Below are 19,496 nucleotides of genomic sequence, written 5' to 3' on the forward strand. Positions count from 1 at the left end.
CACTGTTCTCATCTCTCCGACTCGGCTTAGTTCAAAAATTCCGGAAATTAACGAATTCAAACGCTAGCGAAGCCCTTGTGGTATGTCTATTTGGTTTGAGTCACTTATTATGCTCACAGCATATAATGTAATCCGCGCAACATAACTGTAGTGTTATCATATCATCATTATAACAATACTGATGGAAGAGCAATGCTTGGATGGTTAAATTACGGGATGTAAAGAGGAAAATGTCTGGAAGACCTTCTCAAACCCATATCTTCCAAGACTGTCAATACTGTTTGGTGTTATCAATCCTGGTCAGACAGTTAACAATGCTGCTCAGACTGTTTGGTATTATCAATCCTGGTCAGACAGTTAACAATGCTGCTCAGACTGTTTGGTATTATCAATCCTGGTCAGACCTCTAACAATGGTGCTCAGACTGTTTGGTATTATCAATCCTGGTCAGACAGTTAACAATGCTGCTCAAACTGTTTGGTATTATCAATCCTGGTCAGACAGTTAACAATGCTGCTCAGACTGTTTGGTATTATCAATCCTGGTCAGACAGTTAACAATGGTGCTCAGACTGTTTGGTATTATCAATGCTGGTCAGACAGTTAACAATGCTGCTCAGACTGTTTGGTATTATCAATCCTGCTCAGACAGTTAACAATGCTGCTCAAACTGTTTGGTATTATCAATGCTGGTCAGACAGCTAACAATGTTGCTCAGACTGTTTGGTATTATCAATCCTGGTCAGACAGTTAACAATGGTGCTCAAACAGTTTGGTATTATCAATCCTGGTCAGACAGCTAACAATGGTGCTCAGACTGTTTGGTATTATCAATCCTGGTCAGACAGCTAACAATGCTGCTCAGACTGTTTGGTATTATCAATCCTGGTCAGACAGTTAACAATGCTGCTCAGACTGTTTGGTATTATCAATCCTGCTCAGACAGTTAACAATGCTGCTCAGACTGTTTGGTGTTATCAATCCTGCTCAGACAGTTAACAATGCTGCTCAGACTGTTTAGTATTATCAATCCTGGTCAGACAGCTAACAATGCTGCTCAGACTGTTTGGTGTTATCAATCCTGCTCAGACAGTTAACAATGCTGCTCAGACTGTTTGGTGTTATCAATCCTGCTCAGACAGTTAACAATGCTGCTCAGACTGTTTGGTATTATTAATCCTGGTCAGACAGTTAATAATGCTGCTCAGACTGTTTGGTATTATCAATCCTGGTCAGACAGTTAACAATGGTGCTCAGACTGTTTGGTATTATCAATCCTGGTCAGACAGTTAACAATGCTGCTCAGACTGTTTGGTATTATCAATCCTGGTCAGACAGTTAACAATGCTGCTCAAACTGTTTGGTATTATCAATCCTGGTCAGACAGTTAACAATGGTGCTCAAACCGTTTGGTATTATCAATCCTGGTCAGACAGTTAACAATGCTGCTCAGACTGTTTGGTATTATCAATCCTGGTCAGACAGTTAACAATGCTGCTCAGACTGTTTGGTATTATCAATCCTGCTCAGACAGTTAACAATGCTGCTCAGACTGTTTGGTATTATCAATCCTGGTCAGACAGTTAACAATGGTGCTCAGACTGTTTGGTATTATCAATCCTGGTCAGACAGTTAACAATGGTGCTCAGACTGTTTGGTATTATCAATCCTGGTCAGACAGTTAACAATGCTGCTCAGACTGTTTGGTATTATCAATCCTGGTCAGACAGCTAACAATGCTGCTCAGACTGTTTGGTATTATCAATCCTGGTCAGACAGTTAACAATGCTGCTCAGACTGTTTGGTATTATCAATCCTGGTCAGACAGTTAATAATGCTGCTCAAACTGTTTGGTATTATCAATCCTGGTCAGACAGCTAACAATGGTGCTCAGACTGTTTGGTATTATCAATCCTGGTCAGACAGTTAACAATGCTGCTCAGACTGTTTGGTATTATCAATCCTGGTCAGACAGTTAACAATGGTGCTCAGACTGTTTGGTATTATCAATGCTGGTCAGACAGTTAACAATGGTGCTCAGACTGTTTGGTATTATCAATCCTGGTCAGACAGTTAACAATGCTGCTCAGACTGTTTGGTATTATCAATCCTGGTCAGACAGCTAACAATGCTGCTCAGACTGTTTGGTATTATCAATCCTGGTCAGACAGTTAACAATGCTGCTCAGACTGTTTGGTATTATCAATCCTGGTCAGACAGTTAATAATGCTGCTCAAACTGTTTGGTATTATCAATCCTGGTCAGACAGCTAACAATGGTGCTCAGACTGTTTGGTATTATCAATCCTGGTCAGACAGTTAACAATGCTGCTCAGACTGTTTGGTATTATCAATCCTGGTCAGACAGTTAACAATGGTGCTCAGACTGTTTGGTATTATCAATGCTGGTCAGACAGTTAACAATGGTGCTCAGACTGTTTGGTATTATCAATCCTGGTCAGACAGTTAACAATGCTGCTCAGACTGTTTGGTATTATCAATCCTGGTCAGACAGTTAATAATGCTGCTCAAACTGTTTGGTATTATCAATCCTGGTCAGACAGCTAACAATGGTGCTCAGACTGTTTGGTATTATCAATCCTGGTCAGACAGTTAACAATGCTGCTCAGACTGTTTGGTATTATCAATCCTGGTCAGACAGTTAACAATGGTGCTCAGACTGTTTGGTATTATCAATGCTGGTCAGACAGTTAACAATGGTGCTCAGACTGTTTGGTATTATCAATCCTGGTCAGACAGTTAACAATGGTGCTCAAACTGTTTGGTATTATCAATCCTGGTCAGACAGCTAACAATGCTGCTCAGACTGTTTAGCATTATTACACATTACGTGAACGAAATGACTCATTGTTATCCTTCACTACTTTAAACCTTGTGATGTTGATTATATGGTTTAAATATGCACGAAGTGTGTAAACTAGCTCATAAATATCAAATACATCCTAATTCATTATCGTGTTGCAAATATCGACTAATTGCAAGCTGTCTTCAATACTATAACTGACTTGAACAGAAGGATTCGACAAATGGCACCCATGGTTAAATTAACAACAACGATACAGGTCATTCACTGTGAAATCGTGATCTTCAAGGTAAATTGGATGATGCTAGCATCGCATCGAATTAGAAATCATTATCACACGTGTATTACAGTCTCATCTGTAGCCTTACGAATCCAGTGAATTAAGTAAACTGTAAATATATATATACTCTACTAATACGATTTGTTATAACCAACTGCAAACGCAAGTATTAGTAATCACGTTCGAACATATACATAATGTGATTACAACGAGCAAACCGTGTTAGGATTTACATTAGTTTTAAAAGGTTAATGTAACCGTTTCACGCAATGGAGGAGAGAGAGAGAGGGAGGGAGGGAGAGTCAGACAGACAGACAGACAGACAGACAGACAGACTGACAGACAGACAGAGCGACAGAGAGACACACACAGACACATACATACACAGACACAGACAGACAGACAGACAGACAGACAGACAGACAGACAGACAGACAGACAGACAGACAGATGTGCTTAGGGGCTGGTCAGTTTCTTCGGCATAGGGCGGTGGATTGGTAGGGATTACCCTGGGTTTTTTTATTGGCAATGGGGAGGGGGGGGCACCCTGTTTTGAAAATTGTGGATAGGGGTGAAGGTCATTATGTTTTGGATTGTGATGGAAGAAAAATCCATTTCTCTAATGACATATAACATTGTCTGAACTGTGGTGTTTGCTCTTGTGCCAGTTTCTTACATAAATTTTAATATTACTTTCGGTGAGAGTTCAAACATAACCAGGAGCCCCATGAGAGGTATACATATTCCCATCTCAAGCTATTCCCCTAACGTTTACTGTCAAGATGGTATTGAACTCCTTTTTGCATATATTAACCATGTGTAGTGAATAATTATATGATAGTGCTATCCCGGATATTTGGATCTTATAAGTATTTGCGAGACAGTCAAGCAGTCCATGCTGAGTCACAATAAAAAATACCTGTCATCTGAATATAATGTATGGGTGGGTCCTCATGTTTTAGAATTAAGCGATGGGGGATTTTACAGATGGGGGGGGGGGGAGTCGGTGACTTTTCGTCGGCCCGGTGGAACAATGGACCGGCCCCTCCCTAGCCGGAGAAACTGACCAGCCCCTTGCGGTAATCAGCGACTTGTCACAAGTTTGGTAGCCATGAATGGGGGATTCTAAAAACAACAACATAACTGATTCAGATGGGAAAGAATAGCTCCCTTTGCTATTATATAGAATGAATGTATTCAAAGATTATGCCAGCTTTATCTTTTAACATTTCAAACCAATACCTTTCATTTGGACTATGATACACAATACTCTATTGTTAATCATATACAGTGAAATACCGTTTGAGTTGTTTTCATTAATATTGGGCAAATTATTTCATCAATGTTAAATCATGAATCATCGCTTGTAAGTATCTCATCTTGGAATGTGAAGTATACATAGTATAGGCATACTGTCTTTAAATTTAAACGGTTATTATTAGTTATGAAGTCAGCACTTTGTATGGCGCCCGAATTGTTTTGTATTCACACTTCCCTATAAGGTACATTTGCTTAAGGCAACGCGAATCATGTAAAACTTAAAGAAACCTGAATGATCAAAATTTTTACATCACCCGTTCCTTTCATGCTATATCACTGTCAGAGTTTATTTAATCACCGTTATCCTTGAGACAAGATGCATTTAACAGCACTCCCACGGTAAATCTGGCGACATGTTGGTCTCTGCATTAAAATGAAAGGAAGATGTTGCTATGAGACCACGTAGTGTGTATTCTAAAAGGCATGAGCAAACAGCATGTCGTTATCTAAAGAAGACAGAGCGTTGCTTCACTCCTGATTTCGTTTGTCCTCCGGCGCTGCAACGTGAACTGTGTGCTTTTGGCATTTCCGTTCGTAAATTTTCAAAGGAGTCGATCTTCATTACTCACTGCTGAACTGCAGTCCATCGAATAAAAATAGTTCACATAATGCTTTTCTTAAATTTTCGAAAACCTGTATTATCTTACCTTGACTATCTTAAGTACTACTGACTTGCACGATTCGAGGCTATTTATAGGAGTGAATATTTAGGGAGACTGTGGCTACGTCAGTCTGTCCATAATTCAACATTTCTCAGACATGCCAAGTCTGATTTCAGATTTCAATCAAACCTGGTACAATGGTGACATATCATATACTATTATGGGCATATGCACTGCATATGCAAATTTGACTGAATGGCAGCCATTGTTGTGGTCACAAAATCAAGTGTCTATCCCTTTATTATCATATGTAAGCTAGACCTTTGACCCTGACCTTTAGGGTCAATCATCAAAATCAAGCTAGTTTTTGCTATCAAAGAGATTTTTGCCAATTTCTTTTAAAGCATGTTTACAGGTGATATAGAACAAAGCTAATATAAACAAGCATTAATTAATTTGTGTGCGCCTTTAATTTTTTGCTGAATTATGGTCATATTTATTGTATATATAAGCAATATATTTCTGCCTAATGCAATGTCTAATACCCTATGAGGCCTAATAAAAAATTGTGTGATTCCGATTTCGCTCAATTTTAGAATAGGTGTGGGGTAGGTAGATTTTTTATTTTATTTTATTGTATATTTTTTTTCTGTGCGAGTGTCTCGTTCAGGTTGTCGATTGTTTTCCAAATGGCATCGATGTTGTTTATTTCTTCCTATCAGATGTACAGCCATTACAGATTGGAAGAACACTTTTATGTTGTCTTTTTAAGTTGATGTCAGTTTCCGCATCCACTATTTCTTGCGAGACTACACAATTTTTGCAATCTTATTATTTTTTCTCGAATACGTAAAAAAAACCTTGATGGTTGTCAGTGAAAAGGTAGATGGGGTCGGGTAACCGGAACCAAACAGTTATTTTTTTAGGCCTGAGCAAATACAGGCTGTCTTGTAAGAACAGTGACCTTTGACCTTGACCTTCAGGGTGGATTGTCGAAATCAGCCATGTCTTGCATATTGCCGACACATTGTAGCATTTATTTGTGGCCAATTTAAGTTAAATCACATTGAAAGGTAATACAGAATAAAAGAAAATATATAAACACATTCGTTAGTTTTGGTACTCATATCACCATTTTATCGATGTGAATGGCTGGCAAAATTGTTGTGAACAATCGTGATGTATGTATATGCTAATTCAAATTAATAACTTTTATTGCCAGAATTATAGGCTTGCAAAATACTCTAAACTTATCTACAAATCTACAAAATAGCCAAATTCATAAGTCAAATGAGCCACAAAATAGATAATGTAGAGAATTACAAAACAAATGTCTGGCCAGGGCCACACAAATAGTTCTTAGAAACTAGTCGAGCTTGTACGTGCCAGTTGTGGCCCAATTCTATAGTTCTAGGTCGCTTTACCGTGACCTTGAACTTGTGTTTCATCCTATAATTGAGTACTAGATTGAAACACAATCAACTAAGTACCTTTGGTTGGAATGACAAACTATGTATTTAATGAGAGATATGTTCCTTATCGGACGTCGACACTTGTGTGATTGATGTTCGTTGTTCTTCAAACGTGTCTATGATACCTCGTTCCATACAAATATACCTATTGATTCAATGTCTTAATATACAAAGTAATTAATGTACCTTATTTGCTTTATATGTATTCTAGATCCTTCGGTTTGCAGTTTTATCATCCTCACTGGGGATTTGGAGAGATTTAGGGCTCCACGTAAGCGCACAGAACAAGAACGTCATGTAGGGAGCCTTCAGTAATTACAGGGGGGGCAATTAGGCTCGAACTGTTGCCTAAAATGTGACTCTCCCCAACTGTCGTGCCCTCAACTTTCTTTCTCTAAAACATCACCCTCCCCTATTCAAAACATGAGTTAAATGGTGTCAGATATGTAAAAGGACATGGGTCCAAATATCAATGGTAACGGCTCACACCGCTGCCACCAATGTGAAAGTTATAGAAGCATTGGATAATTTCCTACTACTACCACCATGTGGATATGCGTGTGAAGGCACTGCATTAATAAATACCTGTGTTTGGATCTCACTGGCTGAGCTGAAGGCCACAATTCAACTCCCGATGATTAATTGGCACACTCCTAACATCATCGGGAGCCAGGTCAACATCTCCACAACATTAGCCATAGTATCTTACCCAACTACTTCCGTTTTACACCTGTCAGACCCACCCCTCTCATCACACCACAACCGACTATTAATTTATTACATGGTAGTCAGCAGCAATTTGATATAGGCTGATATCATGGTTAACCCTAACCCGAATGGCTGCAATGGGATTTGGAACCCTTGGCAGCGATGGGATGACAAACCCCCAAAATAAAACCATGTTAGGCAATACAGAGGGTCAAGGTAAAATGTAACCCTCCCCAATCCCATTTTCTAAAAAATATCATCTCCCCAAGAGCCGATTTGTAAAGTGACCCCCACCATATCCCTCTGCGGTCCCCCTGTAAACACTTAACGCTCCAATGAATGAATGTGTGAGTGAGTGAGTGAGTGAGTGAGTGACTGAGTGAGTGAGTGAGTGAGTGAGTGAGTGAGTGAGTGAGGGCACGTAAATGTACTGACGTGACTCGACTCAGTAAACCTACACAAGAAGTTATATGAGTGGTAACGTTAGAGACACTATGTCTTTCCGACAAACAAGAAGTCAGCTAAATTGTATAAAATAGTGACGAAATACCTGAACCTGATAAACTCGAGCACACAATATTATCTCGATATAGATCAATGGATTTTCCAATTTGTTTTCCTTTACAGCGTGCGTAAACGTTGATTGTCTAAAGTCATTACATGATTTCGTAGTCTTCAGGATTTGACACAGGTGAACTAGTCTCTAGTCTCTCACAGTCCACTGACTTCGCTGAATTGTCAGTGATTTACATCAAGCTTCAAGTTGCTGTAGTTGTGAGTTGCTATAAACCGCGCGACCCGATAACCCCCTATTATGGTGTGTGAGTTATCGTGTTAGATACCACAGGACTATCAAAGTTAGATACACTAGGATGAGGTCAAATTGTTTGTTTAGGGAGTGTTCAGTAATATGAAAGGGGGGGAAGCAATTGGGATCTGTCTCTTAAAATGTGCTCGTGGCCACTGTCGATTCCATTTTCCTCAAAAAGTGACCCTCTCTTATAATAAAAATAACCGTCTCTCTATCACCATCCCAATACATTGTTCTAACTAGTGCAAAGTGTGTGTATACGATGAACAGCTCCCGTGGTAGGGTTAGTGAAACTTTGCAGTGCAGCCCTATCAAATCAGTTATTGAATCTTGGATAGCCAATGAAGTTGCGTCGTAAATGTTAAAGAGGACATTTGGCGATGGTGGCGATAAATGTGAAATGCTAACAGTAGAGCGAAGGTATTTGACGGTGAGAGAGATGGTCAACCAATGACTTTTCATTTACCCTTAGTCAAACTCAAATGATCATTATTGATACTAATTATCTACGAGCTTTGACTTTTGCCTCGTATATTGTTTCATGACGGATGCCTATAACAATCGAGTATTCTGAACCATGATGTTGGACTTTAAAGCCTTGGTTAATATGACCACGTCTTTTACATCAGCTGGTCAAACCGGTTTTTACTGAAGTAAAGCACGAATCATTGCGTGTTAAACATGTTTACAGCGTTCAAAGCGTCAAAGTGTACTATTTCATTAATGCTTTCAATATAGGCCTTGTATATGTATATGTATATGTATATGTATATGTATATGTATATGTATGGCCATTATAACGTAATAAATGACTGTGTAAAGTGTTTTCAGCTATAAAAAGAGCTACTTGACTGATTACAGTGAATGATAGTATCATAACCATGGTTATTTTTCCTCTCAATAAGATGAAGACTATGTTGTATCACATCTATCTTTGTACTCTAGGAATTGACTACTTACTTACAATGTACTTGGCACTGCTGCTATCGTAGTCGAATTGATTACTTTTACAACCATCATGTACTGGGCTAATAGTGAAAGCAGGCATAATTAAAAGAAACTGGCAGTTGTAAAATGCCATTTTGTTTAAGCAAACAGTCGTTATCCGAACGAGGTCAATTTATAAGAGAATTGTTTTCCGTTGTAAGAATGCTGCCTATGCCCTTTTCTATGCACTTCGATGATTATACACACTCATAAGGGGCTGCTACAAGACGACTGTTAGTACCCAACTGTCTCATCGAATATTAAGTTATGGTAAAATTAGACTACGCATGTCTGTAGTTATATACATTTGATAGTACGTTTGATGGCACTTATGAACTAAAAACCTGCATTTGATGTATCATGTAAATTGTTCATTTGACGAATAACGTCCGTGCAAGAGGTAGTGTGTGTACTTTGTTTGCGAAGTCTTGCGCTAGTAATGTCCAATCGTTAGTAAGTTTTCCATTAACTCTGACTGCTTATTGTGCAAAGGATACACCGTAACAGCTCAATTGAAGGATCAAGCAACATCCCAACAAAAATGAATATCACTGGAGAAGATTTGGTCCTGGACTGTTTGTGTCACCCTGAATCGTGTCCATTTCCAGTTGAATTCACTCAAATGAACATATCTGTGAGTTACAGTGACTCCTTAGATTCCTTCAACGACATGGTGGCGGAAATGTGCGAAAAGATCAACACACCGTATGAGATTGTTCCCTTCTGGGGTAGAGCTATACTGATAACAATATACACAGTGACTATACTTCTATCAATTCTTGGGAATGTGACTGTTATCAGCGTGTTAGGCTGTGGACGAAACAGTCGGAAAGAGTTAAACCGTTACCTCGTTAATTTAGCGGTATCGGACCTTTCTATGGCTATCTTCTGTATGCCTTTTAGTTTTATACAAGGCATGCTTCGGAGATGGATTTTTGGTGAAGTGATGTGTCCCATTGTACTGTTCGCCCAACAGGTAAGACATGAAAGATGTAATCACTTCTTGAAAGTGTCTTACGGAAGTTCCGTTCTAAAATTATCTCGTAACACGTTGCTTCATTGATCCTTAAGAGCATATTGGAATTGAATCTGCTTATTACCAAATCTATAATTTCACTCTTTCTACATGCAACAATCAATATTAGTTTTAACAACTGCAAGAGATGATATCATAACTGGAGTGTACATATAATTTCTACATCGAGTAAATATACTATGTGGATAACATAAAACAAAATCTTCCAAACATTTGCATAAATCTAGCCCAAGCAGGCTTCTTTCCTAGCAATGTTACTTTTGAAAACAATATTATTAGCCAATTATAAAACGAAATGCTTGATAATAATGAATTAATGGTTAAAATAGTCGTATTGCAATTTTAAATGAACAAAGAGACTTAACAATCCGACAATTGGTTAAAATACGAAGAAAGGTTACTTCAATTTTACATTTATCATTTATCCGGAGAGGTTGTATGTGTCATTTTAAGTGAACACCATGCCATGATTTATTCAACAATTCATCAGAGCATCATTGGCTTTATAGGTTACACTTTATCAACATAGTCAAGTTTCTCGACGTACCGCCATAAATATGTACAAATCACTTAGCAAGAAGAGTCGATACTGATTTCCTTAGAAGAACTACTGCGGAGTTCTTGCAAGGTATATTAAAGCTGGGTTGTCATATCAATTAGAATGAACTACTGTTACATTGTGTATCTCAAATAACACACTGCAAGGCTTCTATTAGAAAAGAAGTGGAGAATAAATGCCGTTCAAATAGCTATAAGATAGCCCCATCAGGTCGAAGCTTACAACTTTACAATATCTGTTGAAAAGCCTTGGTTAAACCCATTACGTGTATATATGTAATGACAGTGTTTCATTTCAACAATATGCCGAAACTTGAATCTACAGTTGAAATTTGTGTTACTAGTTCAGCATAGTTTCGTTTCATCAAAAGAGTTACAAAGGTCGCATAAATAATAATCAAGGAATGTATTCTCAGCATATTATGTACAACAAGTGACTATCGAGAAAGCGTACACATGAACAAACGAAAGAGCACCAGATATGCGAATTCAGGAACAACCAAAACGCCTACCCTTCAAATCTCTTGCCATATATGTGCGTTTATTTTATAATAGATATTGTAAATAGACAAATTAAGAGAGGACTTACTCGTGGTTAAACAAAGTACTTTATGAACTAGGGCAATACTTATTCCATGCAAAGTATCTGATAATTAGTATCTAGAACCCTATATCGATGTCAGATCAACTAGACGACTAGACACACGGGATCAATTTCATCATTTGTAGTACTTGAAAACAAGTGGCCATACTAAGTATTCTGATTTTAAAACTATCCACATCAGATTGCTTTCCGTATGTATGTATGTATGTATGTATGTATGTATGTATGTATGTATGTGGACGAGGCAGTCTGTAAATCAAAGCAAGCGAGGAGCTCAATCTGATTAAAATCTTATGTTAGATAGGCTGGTTTTCCTGTATTTACCTTTATTCCATCGTTATTGCGTCTTTTACGTTAGTTTTTTTTTCCTGAGCGAACGCCTTTCCAACGAAAGGCGTTCGCCCAGGAAAAATAAAAAACTAACGTAAAAGACGCAATAACAATGGAATAAAGGTAAATACAGGAAAACCAGCCTATCTAACATCAGATTTTAATCAGATTGGCGAGGAGCTATACTGCCTGTTTAACCCTTTGCCAAATTTATGCTTAGGACATTTTGTAAAGAGAATTATACAGAAACTCCTCGGTCTGCTTTTCCCCAGAATCAGGTGTACACCAGCCCCTTCTAAGCTTAGATTCTTAGATTTAGCAATTTTTATAAGTGTGCATTTTATTTCAGACATGTTTCGCGGTGCAGATTCTACGACAATCACAAAACAAACTTGCCTTGCCCCTGTTTCCCCTTTCAACTTGTGTTACCTTTATTTAATTGGATCTTATTGAAATTGTCAGATGATACAATAGCAATAATGCTTATGGTACACAAACTTGGAATGTTTTTACTCTCCAGAGGCACATTCTCACTTAAAACGATCCCAAAGAGATCATACGTAATCGCCTAAACGTTCCTCATCAATTACACTTGTAAGTATTCGATGGAAAATCGTGAAACAAACCACTTAAGTAACAGTAGAAAGGAGTGTCATGTCGCCATAGATGATATTCTAAATACGTTGAGTGCAATTGTACGACTTCGAGTCGTGGCCTTCGTCCAGTGACATAGCATATTACAGGTATACAAGAATCTTTGATGCATTATATCGTGGCTGTGGAAGTACTCTTTCTTCAACCAAACTAAATGCACAGGATTTGAGGGACGTTATTAAGTTCAGCAGCTCCCCGGCGAGACAGTCCGGATCCCTGGATGGGTGGGTACCCATGCTTTTTAGCGAAATTTCAAATGTACCCCTTTCCCCGAATATTTCAATGAAACATCCCCCTTTTTAAGGGAATCTGGGAGAAAATCATTGCAAAAAACATCCCCTTATTTCCGAAATCCGGGAGTTTTTACCTTCAAGGATACCTAATCCATACACTGCACGTACACTGTTTGCCTATACACTTTCGTGTAGGGTCTATGGTTTGCCCTATTGTTTGAATAATATTGTTTACCATAGCAAGTGTGCTGACATTTGGTGATAAAGGAACACACACAATACACTTCCTTAGGATTTACCATGTGTGCAATGTGCACATAGTCATAGATTGCTTGTGTTTGGTTTTGTGTAAGCTCAGATTAGTAACACATTGAACTTGAAAACAGAGACCACACACCTTCGTCCCCGGGCCTTCGTCGGGAAGTTTCTTCTGAGAGAGCATAGTAAAAGGGCCTCCTACCCCTATTCTCGGAGGGTGATCTCAAAAAGTACCCCTTTTTTACAATTCCACGGACCTAGATGGCCGACGAAAAACATCCCCATTTCCGCGAATTTTTTAACAACCATGCGTACCCGCTTCGTCTGGGACTGCCGCCAACGGGAGCTGCTCTTCAACAAGATTATAACAAAGTAATATTCCATGCACCAATGCAGCGTCGGTATAGACCGTAGAAGTATTTCATTAACTATTTTTCCAAACTAGACGAAATAGCACAGTTAGATTTCTAAGCTTTGCACATGGCTATGTGTGTTCAAACAACCGTTGTTTTCATCGATTCATTGACTTGGAAAAAACAGGTTGCTTCTTTTAACTCAACCGTAAAAATTCTTTCTCTCCACAACAGTGATACGCTTAGAACATGATAACAAACGGAATAGCAGGCCAGTCATATGGAACTTGAGATATAAAACCAATCATCACACTGAAAGGTAACTTTGAATGTGACCGAGCAACCATAAGCATACGAATACTCTGCTACATTTCATCTAAGTTTCTGGCGTCACAGAAAACATTATAAAACGTGAATAATCTATAGTAGTATATTTTATCTGATCATTGTTTTCACGGGTGACCGCTGAATTTGAATTTCATATCCAATATTAAAGTTTTGTTGATTTTTCTATTCTTCTCTCAGGTATCTGTCACACTGAGTATATTCACATTAACAGCAATAGGCATAGATCGCTGCATTGCTGTTCGGAGGCCCCTACAAAACCATGCAGCTAAACCAAGGTCCAAATATATAATACCAATCATATGGCTGACATCATTAAGTCTTGGGATTACCCCTATTGTCAAGGGAAAGGCAGTTCTGATGCCCGAAGTCACTGATCAATATTACTATCAGTGTATGGAACGGTGGGAGAATCGCACACAGGAGCTTGCATATGACTATTTTCTAATGATCGTTACCTATGTTATCCCCCTGATCATCCTTTGTGTGACGTACACTTTAATTGGCAAGAACGTCTGGAACCGCAAAATCCCAGGAGCTTCTGAAAGAACGATGACTGACGTGCAATTGGTGACGAGGAAAAAGGTATTTAATGATGTGACACCCGGTTCTTTAAGATCCATTTCCCAAAACGGATATTACAAACATGGACGTGTGATATGATCAAAATTATTTGATAGTTCAGTCCGAGATATGATTTTTAAGCTCATAGAGAAAATCAGTGTATAGAATTCAATCAAGCGGAAAACCCTTTCTAATAGCATACTGGTTATGATTGCAGAATCACACTCATAACTGATTTGGAAATTATCCTTAATTTTGTTTCATGAACATAAAACTCATTCGTTCGACATCTTTAAGTCTGTGTTATTTCTTGGCAAATATTACAAAGGATTTCTTAAAAGTAATTATTTAAAATTGTTTTAGTCATTGATTCACTCTCCTGGAGACCGAGGAAGAATGCATTACACTCTCGACACTGGCAATTACGTCTTACTATCAAATCTAAAAGAACAAAAAATGTACATTACAGAAAACCTTAGCGTAACTCTGAAAATCAAGAAAGTAGGTTATCTAAAGTTAGACATTTTCGTCTTCAAATTAATTTCCAGAATTCCATTAGGAGAGTTCTATCAACGCATGTACGTATACATACTACGACCAACTGTAAAGAATATTGAATTTGTAGCAATCATTTCTGCAAGTCTATTTGTACTGCTTTGCGCTTTCCTAATTACGTTGCTCCTACCTGATGACTGATATGGGAAAGATAGCTCCCTTTTGACAACTGCAGTGGGTATTCTTCGTTATCATTGTAAATAAATCATATCTTCCGAGCCGTTATATTTACATTGTAAATTATCATAACAAATGCATGCATGATTTACACTCTTTCTTGTTAGAAATCAAAACCCTCATGAATTGGCTTAGAATTCTCAAAAATGGTATTAACAGCCGTATTTCATACTCTGGTGCGTCTATGTTCTTGCATACATCATTTAATAATAAAACCATTTCAGAATTAGGAGGAAACAATCTGCCTGCTTTTGATTTTTGTATGAATCCTGGAAAGAATGAATGAATCTATGATATGTATATAGATGAACTCAGTTTATCTGCAGTGACTTTGGTTTGTATATACTTATTGTTTGTCATTAATGTCCATATAACGTATTCAATATCTACACGGTGTTTGTAAAAGAAAATGGGTGAGATGTGAGCAGGTGTTTTTTTAAAGGCCTACACAAAGTGCAATGTTTTATGCTATGACTAACATTTATGCAAGCCGAGTGTTATTATATGCACTCTAGGGTTTAACGTAGAGTAATGGGTAAACAGTTCATATAGATTTTATTTCTGTTAAATGTTTGCATTAGCCGTGATATATATATATATATATATATATATATATATATATATATATATATATATATATATATATATATATATATATATATATATATATATATATATATATGTGTGTGTGTGTGTGTGTGTGTGTGTGTGTGCATAGCATAAGAAAAATATACATGTTTTCCTGAGAGCGACTCAAGAGAAATTGTATTCACATATATATGCAGCATCAATAATATTGATTTCTTTTTCGACGTCCTTCATGTATTTACTGTGAATGTAGACAAAGATATGTCATCTCATTTGTATGGTATTTGTTCCAGGTTATTCGGATGCTACTGATAGTGGTATTGGCCTTTGCTCTGTGTTGGTTACCTTTACAACTCTTTGTGATCGTTACAACCTTAGATACTCAATATCTAGACAACACAACAAGCCATAAAACAACAATCACAGTATACCTGACGTTCCATTGGCTTGCCATGGCAAATAGCTTCATGAATCCTATCATATATTCGTTTAACGATAGCTTCAGAGTGAGTACCTCAAATTCGTCTTTTATCGTCAACTGCAATTTTTTTATTACAAAGACCACCAATTTAGCAAATCGTCGCTAAAATATATACATTGTAGTAGCGGGTTTTTTTCAGGCACATCAATGGATTGAAAAGTAATAATATTAATTGTACTCTAACTTTCGTCTTGCCAAACGATAAGATTAATCAATGTTAATAAGGTTTTAGTCGAATCAGACAATGATTTGCTTTTACTTAATTGGTCTCCATCGAAGAACGTCGATCGACAAGAATTTTACCAGAATTGCTACATCTTATCTGACTTCTCTGTCCTTTACAAACATAGTATAGCCTATTGATCGCCTTGAGTACACTTTTTACATGTTATTCCGTTTAAGGGTCTGGATCACTTATTTTTTTCGTACACTCCTTACACTATAAACAATTATCTGCAAAGTTTTAATTAATGCGACAATGATAGCCAACGCAAGAAAGGAGACTCTACAAGTAACGTTGGTAAAGCATTTTACATTTCATGATGAAATGTACCAATGTTACTAGGATTTCTTTTATTGCATGTAAGGCAAACCGTAAAAGTTGCAATGGGTCATGTAAGTAATATTTTTGTCGAGCCTGACGATACAAAGTAGCAACATAAATAAGATTATTTTTATCGCGCCAGATTATCTTTTGCCTCAGCTTATCAACCTTCTATTGTATCAGCACATAGACCATCCAATTATGGCCTTGCATGATTCCAGGACATTTCCCGTTCAATTGATGATACATTTATATTCAATGCATAAGCTCCTAGGGGAAAAGTCAAGGGATGTGTTGAATAGATATCAAACGGCACGTTCCATTCTTCATGCCTATCCTGGTCACAAACATTAGTTCACCATGTTATATATAGTTGGGCAAAAGGAGAATTTTCTGCTACATACTTCTGACTTTTTACGCACAATGAAACACGCAAACATGTATTCGTTTAATCAGGAGTAAAGTAATTTTCCTTACATTCTCCCACCACGTCCTTATCGTAATCATACTTTCTGCTTTTCCGTTCAAAACAAACTGGTCATTGCTTTAGTACTAACCATACAAAATTTAGTTGTACATGTAAACTGTGTTGTTTACATAATAACAACTACTTTCTGACCTTACTTTGGTACCATTTTTTGATACCATTTAAAACCAAAAAATTGCAGTGACCTAATGTTTTACATTTTTGTAACCAATCGGGCATATTGATATGAACGGCATTTGTATTGTCAACATTGTTAGTATGTATTACAAGAAAATGTACATTTTCTTAAACGTTATTGTTTGCATTTAGCCATTTAGACGAATGAACAACATTTATATTGCCAACATTTTTTAACACCACGTACTAATTTAATAAAAGGCACTGATTTTCTTCAAAGTTAGTGTTCAACGAAATAGTACACAGATATCCTTGAAGACGTGCATTTCGAGATCATTTAATTGATTTTCTCGTTTGCTAGTACACAGACACCCTTCCTTGTATTGTCTGTGGCCAGCAGAAGCATGTTGTCCACGCTTTCGGGTACTAGTTTCAAATCGTACACAAGTCACCTCTTTCAGCAACACCGAAGTAGTCAAACGTAGCTATGTATGCGTATGTCACGCCTTTAAACTATGATTTAATATTTTTTTAACCTATTCTACATTATATTTTTGTATAGGATGAATTTATGTATACCCTTTACAAGTTAAGAAGAAGGGGAAGACGGACATCTGGACAGAGAATGAGGTGGAAGATATCATTTTCTACTGGACAGTCGTCACGTAGATCCAACACAACAATAGCCATGACAGTCAATAATTAAGATACTATGCGCCTCGCGGAGAAATTTCGCTGACAATCAAAGGTTAAAATCTCTCCAATCTCGCCATTTCAAAACCAGTACCGAGTCCATTTTAAACTTAAATTTAATCGCTGGCCATTTTGGATTCTAAAAGAGGTTAGTTTATCACATAATTTAGACATATAAGTTTATTTCAAAACTTTAGATAGTGGACCTCATTTATTTAACTGACTTGTTGCTCAAGGCAGGTAGAATAGAGGATTTCATGCCAGCTATACACAACTAGGGTCACAATAGCAAGGTAAGTAATGATGGAGATAAGATTCAAATCTTCACATCTTCAAAAGTAAAATCTGACTGGCTTCCCTAAACTCTGTTTATTATATGTATTCCTTCAAGTAGAACGACGTGACTTTTCAAAGGTAAAGTAATCCTGATCTCAATGAAATGTCACGTTAAGATACTCTTCTATCCAGACTTTCTAAATTACACAACAAATTTGCTTTTGTTAAAAAAAACCGAAAGGTTTGCATTTAGCATACCTCACTTGGATAATTCTCTCATTTTACATTTTTTTAATGAATGTAATGTACACCGCCTGGTTATAGCCACATCAGTGGATAACGAACCAAATGAACATACACTATTGTTGTGTTAGGTTACTTTGACAAGAGTTATGAAAAGGAAGTAAGGAGAATATGACATATCAAAATCATAGCTAACATTGCAATATCTTCTTGAATGTGTTTTAGACAATAGGAACCTTACAGGCATATAATGATGCATGACCACATGAAAAAAGGTTGTTACTCTAGAAACAAAATTGTGAATGTGATCTAAGTTACAAACCGAATACTTTTATGTATAAGCAGTTGAATAGTAAACTTCTGAGATCATAATTATATTTAACTTACGACAGGAGATGTATCAAGAATTGCCCAAGAAATGCCTGGTCACGGAAAACTTCTGGACATAACATTTGCGATAAGTGGATGAAAAGATTACTATTGCAGATATTATAAAATTTTGCCTTGATGTGACACTATACTATATATTTCCATAGTTGTTCCATTGTCATTCTACACCTTAATAACGGAAGGATTTGGATAATTCAACATCCTTGATAAATATGTTTAACTATTTTCATATTACAAGATTATTAAGAGAAATTAGAAGACGTAGAAAAAGTACTCAAACTTCTTTCTTGATTCTTTTTACGAGTTGCTTTAAATTCAAGGTACGTCAATAAATGCTATAACACAATTTCTAGAATTCCACAATACCTTTATATACGATGGGTAACATATTCTATATGCATTATGTAATATGTATATAATATGTAATGCTTATATATATGTGTATAATATACAATGTCTTACTTATTTATTTACGTGTCGATTCTCTCACACACACACATATATAAATATATATATATATATATATATATATATATATATATATATATATATATATATATATATATAAGGAATTAGGAAGTCACAAGATGCAACTTAAGAGGTTCGCGCTTTTGCGATCTTCAGACCGCGTGAACCTCTTGAGTTACAACTAGTGACTACCTAATTCCCATGATAAGTCTGTAATACTCTGACATATATACACACACACACACACACACACACACACACATATATATATATATATATATATATATATATATATATATATATATATATATATATATATATATATATATATATATATATATATATATATATATATATATATATATATATATATATATCCAAAGAATAAGGATGTTATAAGTCGTTACCCGGAGTTTCACGCTTCCTCGGCGATCATCAGGCTTCTGAATGAGTGTTTGATAGTTTAAGGCATTCTGGCTTTGGAAAGATATCACATCTGACAACATTTACATATCAATAAGTAGATAGTACTTTTATTTA

The 19,496-nt window shown here is 36.8% G+C and overlaps 2 protein-coding genes across 2 annotated transcripts in view; one reads left to right on the forward strand and one right to left on the reverse strand.

Moving 5' to 3' along the window:
• LOC144434925 (arsenite methyltransferase-like) overlaps positions 1 to 19,496 on the reverse strand; it is a 320,525-nt gene that overhangs the window by 243,324 nt on the left and 57,705 nt on the right. The window lies entirely within an intron of this gene.
• Positions 9,544 to 17,592, forward strand: LOC144434988 (QRFP-like peptide receptor). The gene is made up of 5 exons (XM_078123520.1): positions 9,544 to 9,978; positions 13,554 to 13,958; positions 14,301 to 14,438; positions 15,551 to 15,763; positions 17,449 to 17,592. The coding sequence occupies exons 1-5, from the start codon at positions 9,544 to 9,546 to the stop codon at positions 17,590 to 17,592; spliced, it is 1,335 nt and encodes a 444-aa protein (XP_077979646.1).

Source organism: Glandiceps talaboti, chromosome 5, assembly GCF_964340395.1.
Source record: "Glandiceps talaboti chromosome 5, keGlaTala1.1, whole genome shotgun sequence".
Lineage (NCBI taxonomy): Eukaryota > Metazoa > Hemichordata > Enteropneusta > Spengelidae > Glandiceps > Glandiceps talaboti.